The sequence below is a fragment of the Salmo trutta genome, chromosome 11 (genome assembly GCF_901001165.1).
Source record: "Salmo trutta chromosome 11, fSalTru1.1, whole genome shotgun sequence".
In the NCBI taxonomy this organism is placed as follows: domain Eukaryota; kingdom Metazoa; phylum Chordata; class Actinopteri; order Salmoniformes; family Salmonidae; genus Salmo; species Salmo trutta.
The window spans coordinates 18,165,394-18,182,824 of record NC_042967.1 but is presented as its reverse complement, the minus strand read 5'-3'; the positions used below and the strand labels follow the sequence as shown (position 1 = coordinate 18,182,824).

Below are 17,431 nucleotides of genomic sequence, written 5' to 3'. Positions count from 1 at the left end.
AATCAGACCCTTTGCTATGAGACTTGAAATTGAGCTCAGGTGCATCTTGTTAACATTGATCATCCTTGAGATGTTTCTACTACTTGATTGGAGTCCACCTGTGGTAAATTCAATTGATTGGACATGATTTGGAAATGCACACACCTGTCTATATAAGGTCCCACAGTTGACAGTGCATGTCAGAGCAAAAACCAAGCCATGAGGTTGAAGGAATTGTGTAGAGGCACAGATCTGGGGAAAGGTACCAAAAAAATGTCTGCAGCACTAAAAGTCCCCAAGAACACAGTGGCCTCCATCATACTTAAATGAAAATTGTTTAGAACCACCAGACTCTTCTTCTTGGTCGCCCGGCAAATCTGAGCAATCGGGGGAGAAGGGCCTTGGTCAGGGAAGTGACCAAGAACCCGATGGTCACTCTAACAGAGCTCTAGAGTTCCTCTGTGGAGATGGGAGTACCTTCCAGAAAGACAACCATCTCTGCAGCACTCTATCAATCAGGCCTTTATGGTAAAGTGGACAGACATAAGCCACTTCTCAGTAAAAGGCACATGACAGAGCGCTTGGAGTTTGCCAAAAGGCACCTAAAGGACTCTGACCACGAGAAACAAGATTATCTGGTCTGATGAAACCAAGATCGAACTCTTTGGCCTGAATGCCAAGCGTCATGTCTGGAGGAAACCTGGCACCATCCCTACGGTGAAGCATGGTGGTGGCAGCATCATGCTGTGGGGAAGTTTTTCAGTGGCAGGGACTGGGAGACTAGTCAGGATCGAGGGAAAGCTGAATGGAGCAAAGTACAGAGAGGTCCTTGATGAAAACCGACTCCAGAGTACTCAGGACATATGACTGGGGCGAAGGTTCAACTTCCGAAAGGACAATGACTCTAAGCACACAGCCAAGACAACGCAGGAGTGGCTATGGGACCAGTCTTTGAATGTCCTTGAGTGGCCAAGCCAGAGCCCGGACTTGAACCCGATCGATCTCTGAAGAGACTTGAAAATATCTGTGCAGAGATGCTCCCAATCCAACCTGACAGAGGTTGAGAGGATCTTCAGAGAAGAATGGGAGAAACTCCCCAAATACAGGTGTGCCAAGCTTGTAGCGTCATACCCAAGAAGACTCGAGGCTATAATCACTGCCATAGGTGCTTCAATAAAGTACTGAGTGATGGTCTGAATACTTATGTAAATGTAATTTCAGTTTTATTCATACATTTTTTTTGCAACATTTTCTAAAAAACAGTTTTTTTCTTTGTCATTATGGGGTATTGTGTGTAGATTGAGGGGGGGGGGCTATTTAATCCATTTTAGAATAAGGTTGTAACGTAATAAAATGTGATCAATCAAGGGGTCTGAATACTTTCCGAATGCACTATTTAAAGTAAATGCTTTGCTTTGAATAGTAAAGTAAAACTGGTTCAACTTCTTCCACTTTAAGGAGCTAAAGCAAGCCCCATAACTTTACTTCATGTAAAGTTAGCATCTAGTTAGCAATTTTTTTATACAGTTTTGTAATTAATTTTTTTAAATTATATATTCAGATTTCTATTTTTAATCTTTCTACTGTTACATTGATCAGCAATAGAGTGCATTCTCAGTGTGGTGCTTTAGTTAGTTTTGAGACTACTAACCCTTAGCTTTCTCTCTTGATTTACTTATTTTTAACTGAAGGAATACATTTATTCCTTTTAAATTCAGGTTGTATGCTAATTCTGTATTTTTTAACTTTAACTTATTAGTAAAATTGTTGAAGGACAACGTGTGCTTGTTATATTTGTATTCACTTAATTGAAAGGCAAATTATACATTTTTTAACAATTTGATTCCTTTTAATAGCAGCAACAATATGATACAGCAGCAGGTGGCAATGTTGGAACTTTGAACTAAGGTAAATCGTGTGTGTGTAACCAACCTTTATTTTGAAAAGCAAACTTTTATTTTGAAGAACGGTCCAGGAAGTAGCGGAACAAAAACAACAACAAAATTGTGTTCAATGCTCTATGGTGTGAACTGTATAGTCTGAAGACGTTGACTTTACACTACAATGCAAATTACTATAACATAAGTGTTTAACATAAACACAGTGCTAAGGACATGTCCGATACCGTCGCATTTCATGCTCAGCTAGCCTCCATCGTCGAGGTTTTGGCGAATGCAGCCGTTGCCGAAATCTGCAAACTTGTAGATGACGGACATGCTGCCTTACGTTTGGAAATTTCCCATAGCCAGAAAGAAATCGAGAACTTGCGGAGGAAGCTGGTTTTGACAAAATGTCAGATTTCTCGACGGGGCACAGAAAGATTCGGAGCCCTGCGACGCACAGTTCACAAGCACGTGGACACTAATCATGTTGCCCGGGGAAGAGGGAGCTTTGTAGGGAAATCGACAGGCAGACTTGGATATTGTAGGTTTTTTACCTTATTTCAACACGTTCAAAAATGGTTGGTAATGTAGAATCTTTAACGTTTATGAGAGTTTCTCTTGTTTGGTGCAGTGAAGAATCGTTTTGACGACATTGAAGGGGGCAACTTTATGCAGGATGTCACGACAGACCATAATGGGGGCATGCAGGTCAGTTGTCATAGACACGGTCAAATGTATTATTGTTTAACCATATCCACAAGTGCTGTTGTGGATATGTTTCTAATAAAATCTTTCTGATGAATACAAAACACAGATGGCAGTAATGCAAGAGGGAACTCATGTCAAAATGGAGAACCTTGACACCAGTACAACAGAAGGTATTTTTTGTTGTTGCAACTAATCCAATCTATGTAATTTACATGTTATGTTAAGTAAAGCTGTCCATGTTTATTGCAGTATTTGATTTACTTCTTAGTCAATACCCATAACTAATAAATAAGGCAAAGAAGAATCAGTCTCCACTACAGGAAGCTGATCTTGTGCTTTACGTTGACCCATTTCAGAGATTGTCCAACCGGTCAGTGAGAAGGCCATTGTGGCAGAACCAGGTTCTTCATCATCTACTGAAACCACAGACCTTCTGGACCAGCAGGGCAACAGACAGAGAGCTCCAGACACCTCACTCAATATAGAACCTGAAAACCAGACGTTCCAGCATCCAGCATCACAATACAGCAGAGCAAGACATGACCATCAGGTTGCTGAGTGTGTGACCTGGGAAACTGACCATCAACCCATAGAATACAGCCTGTCCCAATGGACAGAGAACCAAGAGACTGACAACCGAACTGTGAATGCTCCTCACAATGCAGGGCCAGACTCCAAAAGGCTATGTGAACATCCAGAGAGGAGAGGGGTGTCTGGTAACTCTGGGGTCTACATGTCTGCTTTGGGCTCTCTGGACTGGGTGTCTGATGTGGTGCTGCTGGACTCAGTTCCCATTAAAGTGGAGGCAGATATGAGTTCAGAATGGAGCATAACTGGCCAAGAGGTGACATCTGGAGAGGTCTGTTCAGACGGCAGGCAGCTTGTGGACAACAGAAGAAGAGGGGGAATGGAATCTGGACAGACAAAGTGTCCCCCTGACACTCAACATGCTGAACAAGGGAGAACTGTAGGACCAAGGTCCAAGTTTCCAGATTTCAATGGACTGTCCAACCGAAACAGCTTTTCATCCCCAAGGGTTACCCTCCACCAGGTTCCCCAAAGAGGGAAGCCAGCCCACTTCCTGAATTTCAACAGAGGCTCCACTTCTTCGTCAAAAGGCATAGAAAAGCAGCCACAACAGCTAACGTCTCACTCCACCAAGAGATATCTCCGGTGCAGCCTCTGCGGGAAGCCCTTCCCCCAGGCATACCTAAGCAGGCACATGCGGGTCCATACGGGGGAGAAACCGTATGGCTGCAGCCACTGCACCAAGCGCTTCTCCCACAGCCACCAGCTGAAGAGGCATGAGAGGGTGCACACCGGAGAGAAACCGTTTCAATGTGTCTACTGCGGGAAGTGCTTCACTCAGTCCTGCCACATGAAGAAGCACCTCCTCGTCCACACTGGTGGCAGGCCACTGGACGCTGTGCTGCCCTGAGTGTTCCAGGGTGAAGTTCAGACTAGATACAGATCTAGGATCAGCTTCCTCTCCCCTAATCCTAACCTTGACCATTAGTGGACTTTTTTTCTTCTTTAAACTGACCCAACATCAGCATCTAAGGGCAACTTCACACTACTCCTCCCAGTGTAATGATAGGCAGGGCCAGGAGTTTCTCACCACGTGACCAGACCAGGGAATAACTCCTGGCCCTAGTTGTAAATGGAATGTCTCAACACTACTGTGGTTTATATATGAATATTGGGTCCATGTGTTTTTCACTTTGAATGGTTTCCTCATTGAACAATTCCCTCTGTGTGTAGTGGTTGTGTTTTCAGTTCAACTGGCTTGATGCTTGGTCCAGCGTGGATTGATAATGTATAAGTTATTACAGGTGAAGATTTTAAACGTATTATAGTCAGGTAGCAGACGCTCTTATCCATAGCGACTTACAAGAGCAATTAGGGTTAAGTGCTGTGCTCAAGGGCACGTCGACAGATTTTTCATCTTGTTGGCTAGGTGATTCCAACCTGCGACCTTTCAGTTATTGGCACAACACTCTTAACCGCTAGGCTACATCCTTATGAATTTGTATTTTTGCAGTGGGGAACCAAAGTACAATAATTAAGACTACATTTCCATTAACCTGTCAATAAGACGGATTCCCTATCAGATATGAAATCTATGTGAATAGAATTCCGGAAGCACTGGACAGGTGCCTGGGCGAGCAAGGCCTGTTGGTGGTTGAGAGTTTGTTGCTCGTCTCTGTTCGTACTTGGACGCAGGGATGAGGAGGAGGAAGGCGCAGGGTTCCCAGATGCCAGCTCACTCCTTGCCCTGGAAACGGACCTGGCGACCCAGCAGTTGCAAGGAGAGAGAGTGCTGACTGGAATGGTAAGCTGTCAATGTTTGTCGTTTATACGGGGTTTAATATGGTTGGATTTGTAGAGTTTGATAAAGCCATCTTGATACCCCTCTACCCTTCCCATCATATTCTGCCTAGGAAAACACTTTTCTATTCACAGTTGCTATGAGATTTTGTGTCTCATAATTAGAATCCATAGAATGGTCTTTTGGAGAAAGGATTTTTGGGATATATTTGACAATTGTATCCTAAAGCGTAATGAATTGAAGTTTGAATATTTGTGACATTTTGGCCTTACCCAGAACTCCTTAAGACTCCATGTTTCAGTGGTAGGTGCTACAAAGCAACATTTAGTGTCATATATGACTACCACTTGCTCTGTATTTTGATCAGTATATTGATTGCAATAACACATTTCTTGCATTAATTTATGAATATTTACAAATATGAATATTGAAAGTATACCTTTTTTTTATTAGGCTTCAAACATTTTTTTTTTACAAACATTGTCAAACATAATATACTTTACAGGCAAATAAAAGTTATGCTAGCTTTAAAGTTAAGGCTTCTTCTATAGAGATACTTTGGCATAGTAAACAATGTAACCAATCACAGCCCTCCTTTTAAGTGTCATTGCACATCCTGCAAATCAACAGCAGAGGTGACTATTTTGAATCCATTTTCACATTCACTCTGTTGGTAATGCTTAAAAATGTGTTTATTACTCTAAAGGTAGCAGAGATTCCACTCTCTTTTGATATGCCCAAATCAAATTGTATTTGTCACATACACATGGTTAGCAGATGATAATGCGAGTGTAGCGAAATGCTTGTAATTAACTCTACTTTGTCTCTATACTGACGCTTATCTTGTTTGATTGCCTTGCGGAGGGAATAGCTACACTGTATTCGGTCATGTTTCCGGTCACCTTGCCCTGATTAAAAGCAGTGGTTCGCGCTTTCAGTTTTGCACGAATGCTGCCATCAATCCACGGTTTCTGGTTTGGGAATGTTTTAGACGCTGTGGGTACAACATCGCCGATGCACTTGCTAATAAACCCGCTCACCGAATCAGCGTATTCATCAATGATGTTGTACGCCGCAATGCGGAACATATCCCAGTCCACGTGATCGAAGCAATCTTGAAGCGTGGAATCTGATTGGTCGGACCAGCGTTGAACAGACCTGAGCGTGGGAGCTTGCTGTTTTAGTTTCTGTCGGACGTTTCTTTTTTTGCTGTGTGTGTGTGTGTGTGTGTGTGTGTGTGTGTGTGTGTGTGTGTGTGTGTGTGTGTGTGTGTGTGTATATATATCAATCAATCAACAATCCTTCCTATAAAAGGACCCTTCTATGGATTAAATTGAGTGAAAATTAAAAGTTCAAGTTTGGTGAGGAATCACCCATAAATGTCTTCTACAGTTTGACTTGTAGCCTACTGTTACGAATCCCTTGGCCCTACAGTCTAGGGGGGATGGAAACGAGACCCGTAAAATACTCATGCAAATAACAGGGGAAAGGAACAGTGAGAACAAAAACCACAGACAACTTAAATCTACCGTCAAACACTATATAGGTTTATTTGGTAAACACACGGTAAAGGGGGGCGGGAAGAGGGGCCGAGCTGGACCCAAGGAAAGAAATAATAAATATCCAAAAACACCCCTAAGCTAGACTAGCCTGCTTTAAGAACAGCTAGCTAACTATCCAAAAATACAGTGGGTGGTCCGCCCAGTTCTAACTAGGGTATTTAGACAAAGTTTACCTACAAGTAGTGGATGCCCATGGGCGACTTGTCTTGGTACCCCCTTTTCCCACCAACCAACAAACAGTCATGAAGTACAACAATACATACTCACATAATTCCAGACAAATGTGACATGTAGCAACAAAAACCAAAAGAGAGCTCAATCCAAAGAGAGAGATAGCGAGAGATTGAGACACAGAGAGATCGAGCTCTAGAGAAAACAACTGACTGGGTTTTTAAACCAAGGGAAAGGGGATGTGATTGAGTAAGAGAAAAGGAGCAGGTGTCTGATTGCCGACTGATTGGTGACACCTGTGAATAGGGGAGAAGGAAAGAAAATACACACAGGATACACACACAGGATACATGTATCCGTAACACCTACTTAGTGACTTTCCTGTCTTCTGTTCAACGACAAACACTTAGTCGATATAGGCAACTAAACACTAAAAGCACAGTTGCTTGCAGCTTCCTTTTGAGTCACTGGTATATGTTGTGTGTGGAGGGGAAGAACCTTCAATACAATGCTGCCAAATTACGTTTTCAGGAAGTACTCCACAGGGAAGGTTAGTATCGATAATTCCTTAAATCTGAACAAGCCTATGGGATACAGGCACATTTTTTTTTATTCATTCATTCAATATCATGGAGTGCTCTGAGGACAGTTTCATGAACCATGTTTCCCCAAAAAATCTTTCCAGATAAAGGAATGCCTTGAATCTCATTCTGTGATTGGTTGTTACGGTCTTACAATGATGTTTGTATGTCACCACTGTGTGCAAACACCTCAAAGTGTCTGTGTCTCATAGACTTTAGATTCTTTACTTGTTAATTCATATTCCATGTATTCCATTCTGGTTTGTCTGACAATCTGTTCTGTGTTTCTTTTCCAGAGATCAGATCCTGAACCCCAGTAGTTACTGAAAGGAGAAGCCAGTACATTGTGATTACAGGTTACTGTGAAGGACAATATAAACCATTATATGCTTGCTGCGCTTCTTACACCTCTATTAGTAATAAAACGTTTATTTACAATGTTCTCGTTTATTGTAAAAACAAAAAGCTACATGTTATTTAGGTGTTTAGCTATTACTCAAGACTATCTCAAATCCCTTTGGCTATTTATATACAGTACCAGTCAAAAGTTCGGACACACCTACTCATTCCCGAGTGGGCTCCACAGTGACGCAGCGGTCTTAGGCACTGTGTCTCAGTGCTTGAGGTGTCACTACAGACTGGTTCGATTCCAGGCTGTCTCACAACCGGCCGTGATTGGGAGTCCCATAGGGCGGCTCACAATTGGCCCAGCGTAGTCTGGGTAGGCTGTCATTGTAAAAAATAATTTGTTTTTAACTAACTTGCCTAGTTAAATAAAGGTTAAAAAAAATACTTTGAAAGTTTCTTCAAGTGCGGTCGCAAAATCCATCAAGCGCTATGATGAAACTGGCTCTCATGAGGACCGCCACAGGAAAGGAAGACCCAGAGTTACCTCTGCTGCAGAGGATAAGTTCATTAGAGTTAACTGCACCTCAGAGTGCAGCCCAAATAAATGCTTCACAGAGTTCAAGTAACAGACACATCTCAACATCAACTGTTCAGAGGAGACTGAATCAGGCCTTCATTGTCGAATTGCTGCAAAGAAACCACTACTAAAGGACACCAATGAGAAGAAGAGACTTGCTTGGGCCAAGAAACACGAGCAATGGACATTAGACTAGGGGGAAGTCTGTGCTTTGCTCTGATGAGTCCAAATGTCAGATTTTTTGTGAGACGCAGAGTAGGTGAACGGATGATCGCCGCATGTGTGGTTCCCACTGTGAAGCATGGAGAAGGAAGTGTGGGGGTGATTTGCTGGTGACACTGTCAGTGATTTTAGTATTCAAGGCACACTTAACCAGCATGGCTACCACAGCATTCTGCAGCGATACGCCGTCCCATCTGGTTTGCGCTTAGTGGGACTATCAACACACCTCCAGGCTGTGTAAGGGCTATTTGATGAAGAAGGATAGTGATGGAGTGCTGCATCAGATGACCTGGCCTCCATAACCCATTTGAGATGGTTTGGGATGAGTTGGACCTCAGAGTGAAGGAAAAGCAGCCAACAAGTTCTCCGCATATGTGGGAACTCCTTCAAGACGGTTGGAAAAGCATTCCTCAAGAAGCTGGTTAAGAGAATGCTGAAGAGTGTGCAAAGCTGTCAAGGCAAAGGGTGGCTACTTTTAAGAATGTAAAATCGAAAATATATTTTGATTTAAGACTTGTTTGGTTACCACATGATTCCATATGTCAATTCATAGTTTTGATGTCTTCACTATTATTCTACAATGTAGAAAATATTAAAAATAAAGAAAAACCCTGTAATGAGTAGATGGGTCCAAACCTTTGACTGGTACTGTATTCTATATTACATTTTAAAAATATATTTTTCTACTGTTACATTGTTTAGAATTAGAGTGCATTCTCATTGCGTGCTTCAGTTAACCCATAGCCTACTCTTTGATTTACTAAGTTTTAACTGGTGGAACTTATTCGTTTTCGGTTGTATGCCTATTCTGTTTTTGTGTACTTGAACTAAATAGTAAAATAATCATTTTTGGAGGACAAAGTGTGTGTTTGATTTAATTCACTACTTCAATGAAAGTCAAAGAAGGCTGATTTTAAAATATAACAATATTCCTTTCAGTAGCAGCTACAATATGATACAGCAACAGGTAGCAATGTTGAAACTAACATAAGTCGTGTGTAACCAACCTTTATTTTGAAAAACGATCCAGGAAGTAGGTGACATCTTGTTTCCGGAACAAGAGGAGTTGTGTGAAGAAGCGTACGGTTTATGTTGGAAACCGTGAAGTCTTTAGACGTAGACTGAACACTGCAATGCAAATTACTATAACATAAGCGTTTAATTAACATAGAGCCAAGGACATGTCCGATACAGTCGCCTTTCATGCTCAGCTGGCCTCCATCATTGAGGTTTTGGCGAATGCAGCCGTTGCCGAAATTTGCAAACTTGTAGATGACGGCCATGCTGCCTTACGGTTAGAAATTTCACATAGTCAGAAAGAAATTGATAACCTGCGGAGGAAGTTGCTTTTGACAAAATTCCAGAATTCTCGACAGAGCACAGAAAAATTGGGAGTCCTGCAACGCACAGTTCACCGACGCGTGGACACCGATAATTTTACCCGGGCAAGGGCAAGAGAGAACTTCGTAGAAAAGCCAACAGACAGACTTGGATATTGTAGGTTTTAACCTTATTTCAAAACGTTCAAATTAATGGATCATGTGAAATATATAACGTTTGAGCGTTGTTCTTTTCTGGTGCAGTGCAGAATTGTTTTGCCGACAGTGAAGGGAGCAACTTTACGCAGAATGTAGACAACTGGAGAGACTCAGGACGCACAGCAACAGACCAGGATTGGGGCATGCAGGTCAGTTGGCAGAATGGTGAATTTACTAAATGACAGAGTTTGACTGTGTGATATTAGGTTCTTGTGTAAATATTTTCCGTCTGGATTTTAATGTATCTTATTTATTTTCTCATATTTCAAATGGTGTTGGGAACATTTTTCTAATAAAAATATGTTTCTAATTTCTAATAAAATGTTCCTGATGAATACAAAACACAGATTGCAGATATGCAAGAGGCACCTCTTATCAAAATGGAGAACCATGGCACCAGCAGAACAGAAGGTCATTTTGTTAAACTTATAGAATCTATGCAATTTACACTTGGTGCTTGACTAATCCTTCAATCTTTATTGCAGTATTTGATTAACTTCTTAGTCATAACCCATAACTAATAAGGCAAAGAAGAATCAGTCTCCACTAAAGGTCGCTGATGTTGTGCCCCATTTCAGAGATTGTCCAACTGGTCAGTGAGAGCAGTGAGAAGATAATTGTGGCAGAACCAGGTTCTTCATCATCTACTGAAACCACAGACCTTCTGGACCAGCAGGGCAACAGACACAAAGCTCCAGACACCTCACTCGATATAGAACCTGAAAACCAGACGTTCCAGCATCCAGCATCACAATATAACAGAGCAAGACAGGACCATCAGGTTGCTGAGGGTGTGACCTGGGAAACTGACCATCAACCCATAGAATACAGCCTGTCCCAATGGACAGAGAACCACAAGACTGACAATCGAACTGTGAATGCTCTTCACAATGCTGGGCCAGACTCCAAAAGGCTGTCTGGACATCCAGAGAGGAGAGGGGCGCCTGTTAACTCTGGGGTCTGCATGTCAGCTTTGGGCTCTCTGGACTGGCTGCCTGATGTGGTGATGGTGGACTCAGTTCCCATTAAAGTGGAGGCAGATATGAGTTCAGAATGGAGCATAACTGGCCAAGAGGTGACATCTGGAGAGGTCTGTTCAGACGGCAGGCAGCTTGTGGACAACAGAAGAAGAGGGGAAATGGAATCTGGACAGACAAAGTGTCCCCCTGACACTCAACATGCTGAACAAGGGAGAACTGTAGGATCAAGGTCCAAGATGCCAGATTTCAATGGACTGTCCACCCAAAACAGCTTTTCATCCCCAAGAGTTACTCTCCACCAGGTTCCCCAAAGAAGGAAGCCAGCCCACTTCCCAAATTTCAACAGAGGCTCCACTTCTTCACCGAAAGGCTTAGAAAAGCAGCCACAACAGCTGACGTCTCACTCCACCAAGAGGCAGCTCCGGTGCAGCCTCTGTGGAAAGCCCTTCCACCAGCCGGCGCACCTGCGGAGTCATATGCGGGTCCATACGGGAGAGAAACCGTACGGCTGCAGCCACTGCACCAAGCGCTTCTCCCACAGCCACCAGCTGAAGATGCATGAGAGGGTGCACACCGGAGAGAAACCGTTTCAATGTGTCTACTGTGGGAAGTCCTTCACCCAGTCCGGCAACATGAAGAAGCACCTCCTCGTCCACACTGGTGGCAGGCCACAGGACGTTGTGCTGCCCTGAGTGTTCCAGGGTGAAGTTTTCCCTAGGTACAGATCTAGGATCAGCTTCCTCTCTCACAATCCTAACCTTAACCATTAGTAGAAAGAAATGCTAAACTGACCCAACATCAGTGTCTAGGGGCAATTTAACACTACTCTACCCTGCGAATGAAATGCAGGGCCAGTAGTTTTTCCCCAGAACGTGACCAGACCGGGGGAAATCTCCTGGTCCTAGTTGTAAGTGGAATGGCTCCACACTCGTGGGTTTTCATATGAAAACTGAGTCAATGTGTTTTTAACAGTTTGATTGGTTTCCACATTGAACGGTTCTGGTGTGTAGTGGTTGTGTTTTCAGTTTACTGGCTTGATGCTTGGTCCAGAGTGGACTGTTAATGTATAAGTTATGAAGAAAACTCAATCCTGAGCTAGCCTGGCGCCTCACACTAAATTCTTCAGCTGCTCTGTCGTTCACTACATACTTTAGTCTGAGACTGCCATCATTGAAGTTGTTTGTGGTGATGAGGGGCACTATGGGTGTTGTACAAAATAAACCATCTCCTTCGGTGTCGAAGTTGAATAGCCTCAGAATTGCTTCATCCGATATTGGATCGTTTTCATTGTCGCTCTCGTCACTTTCATCCGGAGGCAAATCCCCCGCTGAGCCCTCTTCAACATGCAGCAGTCCAGCCTTTCGAAACCCGTTGATGATAGTGGATTTTTTGACAATGCTCCACGCTGTCAGGACCCACTGGCAGACTTGACCATAAGTTGCTCTTCGCATGCGGCCCATTTTAGTGAAGGATTTTTCCCCACTTGTCATCCAAGCCTCCCACTGAACACGGAGCGCCACCTTAAATGCACGATTTACACTGATATCGAGTGGCTGCAAATACTTTGTTGTGCCCCCAGGCATCAGGGTGACAAAATGACTACCGTAATCAGAATGATGGGAAGTTTGAGAGCGCTCAATTTAATCTAAACAGTAAACAAAAAAGTTCTTTGACCGTAACCCGTTCGGCAATTTCATTGGTCTAATGAAAGCTTCATGCCGCCAAAAAACTGAGCACGTCACAGAATGTTTTTTTTGGAGAAAAAAAATTTGAAAGCGGGAAAAATCCAAATATTAGCCGCGTCATTGTTTAAGCCGCGAGGTTCAAAGCCTGGGAAAAAAGTTGCGGCTTATAGTCCGGAAATTACAGTAGTTCAACTACCACTAAAATACTTTTTAAAGATCTGTCAACACTAGATGTACCATCATATTTCCCTCCCCAAATAATAGCCTAAATGTTTCTAATTCCTTACGAGTTTCTCCCTTCCACCACAACAGCAAGTCTTCATATTCAGAAAGCAAAAAAGTTGCAGAACCATGATTTCTTTTCTCTTGTTTTATGACAGACCACAACCAGAAACAAGCATGTTAGCAAAGCTTGAATTAATGAATGGATATGCAGCAGGGAAAACGACAGGGCATCTGACTAAAGATGTACGGCATATTGCCAACAAGACAAGTCCAAAATAATATTTGAGTTTCTGACTTTGAACAGCAGACTTGTGAGTTTCCTACAATACTCTGTACTGTTTGATCATTATATCATCATTAAACAAAAATCGACCTTGATTTACACTGAATGTTTTACAAAAGTAAATCATGCATTTATTTGTCTGAAACCCGAGCATGGATGATTGAGTTGCTTTGCTTTCCTTGGAGTGTTGTCCACATGATCCAGCCTTTTATTACCATCGTCTGACAGAAGATAACTTTGTCTTCTTCCAGTTTTCACACTCACCAACTGTAGTTTAGATATTTTTGTGATCTAACTGCCCCACAATCCAAAGAAATAAGGTTTATATAGTAGTCTATCAAAGTAATCAGACCAATTGTTTTACTACATTTTAATTGTACTATTTGCTTTAAAAAGTAAAGTGAAACTTGAACTTCTTCCACTACCACAGAAATACTTAAAGCTAAAGCAAGCCCCACAACATTACTTCATGTAAAGTTACCATCTAGTTTGCGGTGTTTTTGTATTTAGTGTCATTTATTGTAAAATCAAATCTCCTAAATGTTATTTACACTGAAGAAATATATGAACGCAACCATTTATAATATTTTACTGAGTTACAGTTCATATAACTGCATTTATTCACAGTCAACTGGAATAAATGCTTTAGGACCTAGTCTATGGGTTTCACATCTGGGAATACAGATATGCATCTGTGGGTAACATACCTTTGCGTATGGAACATTTCTGGGATCTTTTATTTCAGCTCATGAAACATGGGACCAACACTTTACATGTAGCATTTATATTTTTGTTCAGTGTAGTTGTTTACCCATTACTCAGGACTATCTGAAATCCCATTGGCTATTTATTCATTCTATATTCAGATATTGAAATCTTTCTACTGTTACATTGTTCAGAGTTAGAGTGCATTCTCAGTGTGGTGCTTCAGTTCGTTTTGCGACTACTAACCGTTAGCCTTCTCTTTGATTTACTTATTTTTAACTGAAGGAATACATTTATTCCTTTTAAATTCAGGCTGTATGCGCATTCTGTATTTTTGTACTTAATCATTATTTTTGGAGGTCAGTATTTTTTTGATTCACTTAATTGAATGTCAAACAACATTTGATTCCTTTCAGTAGCGGCTACAATATGATACAGCAGAAGGTGGCAATGTAGGAAGTTCGAACCAACATATATCGTGTGTGTAACCAACATTTTATTTTGAAAAGCCAACCCTTATTCTAAAAAAAGATCCAGGAAGTAGCATAACAAAACAAACGAGATGTGTGTGAGGTATACGGTATATGGTGTGAACTGTGTAGTCTCAAGACGTTGACTGAATACTCTAATGCAAATTACTTTAACATAAGTGTTTAACATAAAGGACATGACCGATACCGTCGCCTTTCATGCTCAGCTGGCCTCCATCATTGAGGTTTTGGCGAATGCAGCCGTTGCCGAAATCTGCAAACTTGTAGATGACGGCCATGCTGCCTTACGTTTGGAAATTTCACATAGTCAGAAAGAAATCGATAACCTGCGGAGGAAGCTGGTTTTGACAAAATACCAGAATTCTCAACGGAGCGCAGAGAAATTCGGAGCCCTGCGACGCACAGTTCACAGGCGAGTGGACAGCGGTCATATTGGTCGGGGAAGAGGGAGCTTCGTTGGAAAGTCAACAGGCAGAGTTGGATATTGTAGTTTTTAAAACTTATTTAAACACTTTAAAAATAATTGGTAATGTGTAATATATACCGGTTATGAAGGGTTCTCTTTTCTGGTGCAGTGGAAAATCGTCTTGCCGACAGTGACGGAGGCAACTTTATGCAGGATGTCACCAACTGGAGAGACGCAGGACTCACAGGGATAGACCAGGATGGGGGCATGCAGGTCAGTTGTCATAGACACGGTCAAATTGATAATTTATGTTTGCATATTTCAAGTGGTGGTGGGATTTTTATTTTACCAGGTAAATTGACTGAACACGTTTTCGTTTACAGCAAGGACCTGGGGAATAGTTACAGGGTAGAGGAAGGGTGATGAATGAACCAATTGTACGCTGGGGATGACTAGGTGGCCATGATGGTATGAGGGCCAGATTGGGAATTTAGCCAGGACACCGGGGTTAACACCCCTACTCTACGATAAGTGCCATGGGATCTTTAATGACCAAAAAGAGACAGGACACCCGTTTAACAGCCCATCCGAAAATGTGTTGGGTGGTGGAATGTCCCTAATCATTGTTTTCTCATATTTAAAATGGTGTTGGGATATTCTTCTAATAAAATGTTCCTGATGAATACAAAACACAGACAGCAGATATGCAAGAGGCACCTCTTATCAAAATGGAGAACCATGGCACCAGCAGAACAGAAGGTATTTTATTAAATCTATCCAATTTACACTTTGTTGAGTAAAGTCTTTATTGCAGTATTTGATTAAATTCTTAGTCATAAGCCATAACTAATAAATAAGGCAAAAAATAATTGGTCTCCACTACAGGAAGCTGATCTTGTGCTTTACGTTGTTGTGCCCCATTTCAGAGATTGTCCAACCGGTCAGTGAGAGCAGTGAGAAGATCATTGTGGCAAAACCAGGTTCTTTGTCATCTACTGAAACCACAGATCTTCTGGACCAGCAGGGCAACAGACACAGAGCTCCAGACACCTCACTCAATATAGAACCTGAAAACCAGACGTTCCAGCATCCAGCATCACAATACAACAGAGCAAGACAGGACCATCAGGTTGCTGAGGGTGTGACCTGGGAAACTGACCATCAACCCATATCATACAGCCTGTCCCAATGGACAGAGAACCAAGAGACTGACAACCCAACTGTGAATGCTCCTCACAATGCAGGGCCAGACTCCAAGAGGCTGTCTGGACATCCAGAGAGGAGAGGGGTGTCTGGTAACTCTGGGGTCTGCATGTCTGCTTTGGGCTCTCTGGACTGGGTGTCTGATGTGGTGCTGCTGGACTCAGTTCCCATTAAAGTGGAGGCAGATATGAGTTCAGAATGGAGCATAACTGGCCAAGAGGTGACATCTGGAGAGGTCTGTTCAGACAGCAGGCAGCTTGTGGACAACAGAAGAAGAGGGGAAATGGAATCTGGACAGAGAAAGTGTCCCACTGACACTGAAAACACAGAGCAAGGGACAACTGTAGGATCAATGTCCAAGATGCCAGATTTCAATGGACTGTCCTCCCTAAACAGCTTTTCATCCCCAAGGGTTACTTTCCACCAGGTTCCCCAAAGAAGGAAGCCAGCCCACTTCCCAAATTTCAACAGAGGCTCCACTTCTTCATTGAAAGGCATAGAAAAGCAGCCACAACAGCTGACGTCTCACTCCACCAAGAGGCAGCTCCGGTGCAGCCTCTGTGGAAAGCTCTTCCACCAGCAGGCGAACCTGCAGAGTCACATGCGGGTCCATACGGGGGAGAAACCGTACGGCTGCAGCCACTGCACCAAGCGCTTCTCCCACAGCCACCAGCTGAAGATGCATGAGAGGGTGCACACTGGAGAGAAACCGTTTCAATGTGTCTACTGTGGGAAGTGCTTCACCCAGTCCGGCCACATGAAGAAGCATCTCCTCGTCCACGCTGGTGGCAGGCCACAGGATGTTGGGCTGCCCTGAGTGGAGTTTTTCTACACCACGTGACCAGACCAGGGAAAAACTGGCCTTCCCCCATAGTTTCTATTCCCTCTTGTCTAGTTCCTCTTCCACCCTAGTTGTAAGGGGAATGGCGCCACACTACTGTGGTTTTCATATGAACACTGGATCCATGTGTTTTTAACAGTTTGGATAGATGCCACATTCAACGTTACCCTCTGTGTGTAGTGGTTGTGTTTTCAGTTCAGCTGGCTTGATGCTTGGTCCAGAGTGGACTGATAATGTATATTATTAAAGGTGAAGATTTTAAACATCACATTTTAGTCAGTTAGCAGAAGCTCTTATCCATAGCGACTTACAAGAGCAATTAGAGTTAAGTACTTTGCTCAAGGCACATCAACAGATTTTACAGCTTGGTTGCTTTGCAATTGGACCTGTGACTTTTCAGTTACTGGCTCAACGCTCTTACCCGCTAGGCTCCCTGCCGCTAGGCTCCCTGCCGCTAGGCTACATCCTTATGAATTTGTTACCAATAGTATTCATATCAAATAGTAGTTGAGAGTTCAGGAAGCACTGGACAGGTGCCTAGGTGAGCGAGGTCTGTTGGTGGTCGAGAGCTTGTTTCTATTTTTACTTGGACGAACAGAGCCGAGGAGGAGGACTGGAATGGTAGGCTGTCAATGGTTGTGATACAGGGTTTAATATGGTTGGATTTGTAGAGAGTTAAATAAAGCCATATTGATACCCATCTTCCCTTCCCAT

The 17,431-nt window shown here is 42.8% G+C and overlaps 3 protein-coding genes across 6 annotated transcripts; all 3 read left to right on the top strand.

Annotated features, from left to right (window-relative positions):
* The first annotated feature begins 1,952 nt into the window (after positions 1-1,952).
* LOC115202355 (zinc finger protein 583-like) lies at positions 1,953-7,651 on the top strand. The gene is made up of 5 exons (XM_029766473.1): positions 1,953-2,403; positions 2,494-2,570; positions 2,677-2,740; positions 2,927-4,902; positions 7,510-7,651. The coding sequence occupies exons 1-4, from the start codon at positions 2,094-2,096 to the stop codon at positions 4,006-4,008; spliced, it is 1,533 nt and encodes a 510-aa protein (XP_029622333.1). The 5' UTR covers positions 1,953-2,093; the 3' UTR covers positions 4,009-4,902; positions 7,510-7,651.
* A 1,736-nt stretch (positions 7,652-9,387) lies between these two features.
* On the top strand, positions 9,388-12,136 carry LOC115202351 (uncharacterized). Its single transcript, XM_029766466.1, has 4 exons — positions 9,388-9,857; positions 9,944-10,047; positions 10,246-10,309; positions 10,477-12,136. Exons 1-4 carry the CDS (start codon positions 9,542-9,544, stop codon positions 11,568-11,570), a joined length of 1,578 nt encoding a protein of 525 aa, XP_029622326.1. The 5' UTR covers positions 9,388-9,541; the 3' UTR covers positions 11,571-12,136.
* LOC115202353 (B-cell CLL/lymphoma 6 member B protein-like) lies at positions 11,464-17,417 on the top strand. Of its 4 annotated transcripts, none has more exons than XM_029766470.1 (4): positions 11,464-11,596; positions 14,843-14,946; positions 15,369-15,432; positions 15,600-17,417. In XM_029766470.1, exons 2-4 carry the CDS (start codon positions 14,881-14,883, stop codon positions 16,691-16,693), a joined length of 1,224 nt encoding a protein of 407 aa, XP_029622330.1. In that variant the 5' UTR covers positions 11,464-11,596; positions 14,843-14,880; the 3' UTR covers positions 16,694-17,417. The 4 variants fall into 4 exon arrangements, with proteins under 4 accessions (XP_029622330.1, XP_029622327.1, XP_029622329.1 ...); XM_029766467.1 differs by lacking the exon at positions 11,464-11,596 and adding an exon at positions 12,681-14,753; XM_029766469.1 differs by lacking the exon at positions 11,464-11,596 and adding an exon at positions 14,598-14,679.
* Positions 17,418-17,431: the final 14 nt, after the last annotated feature.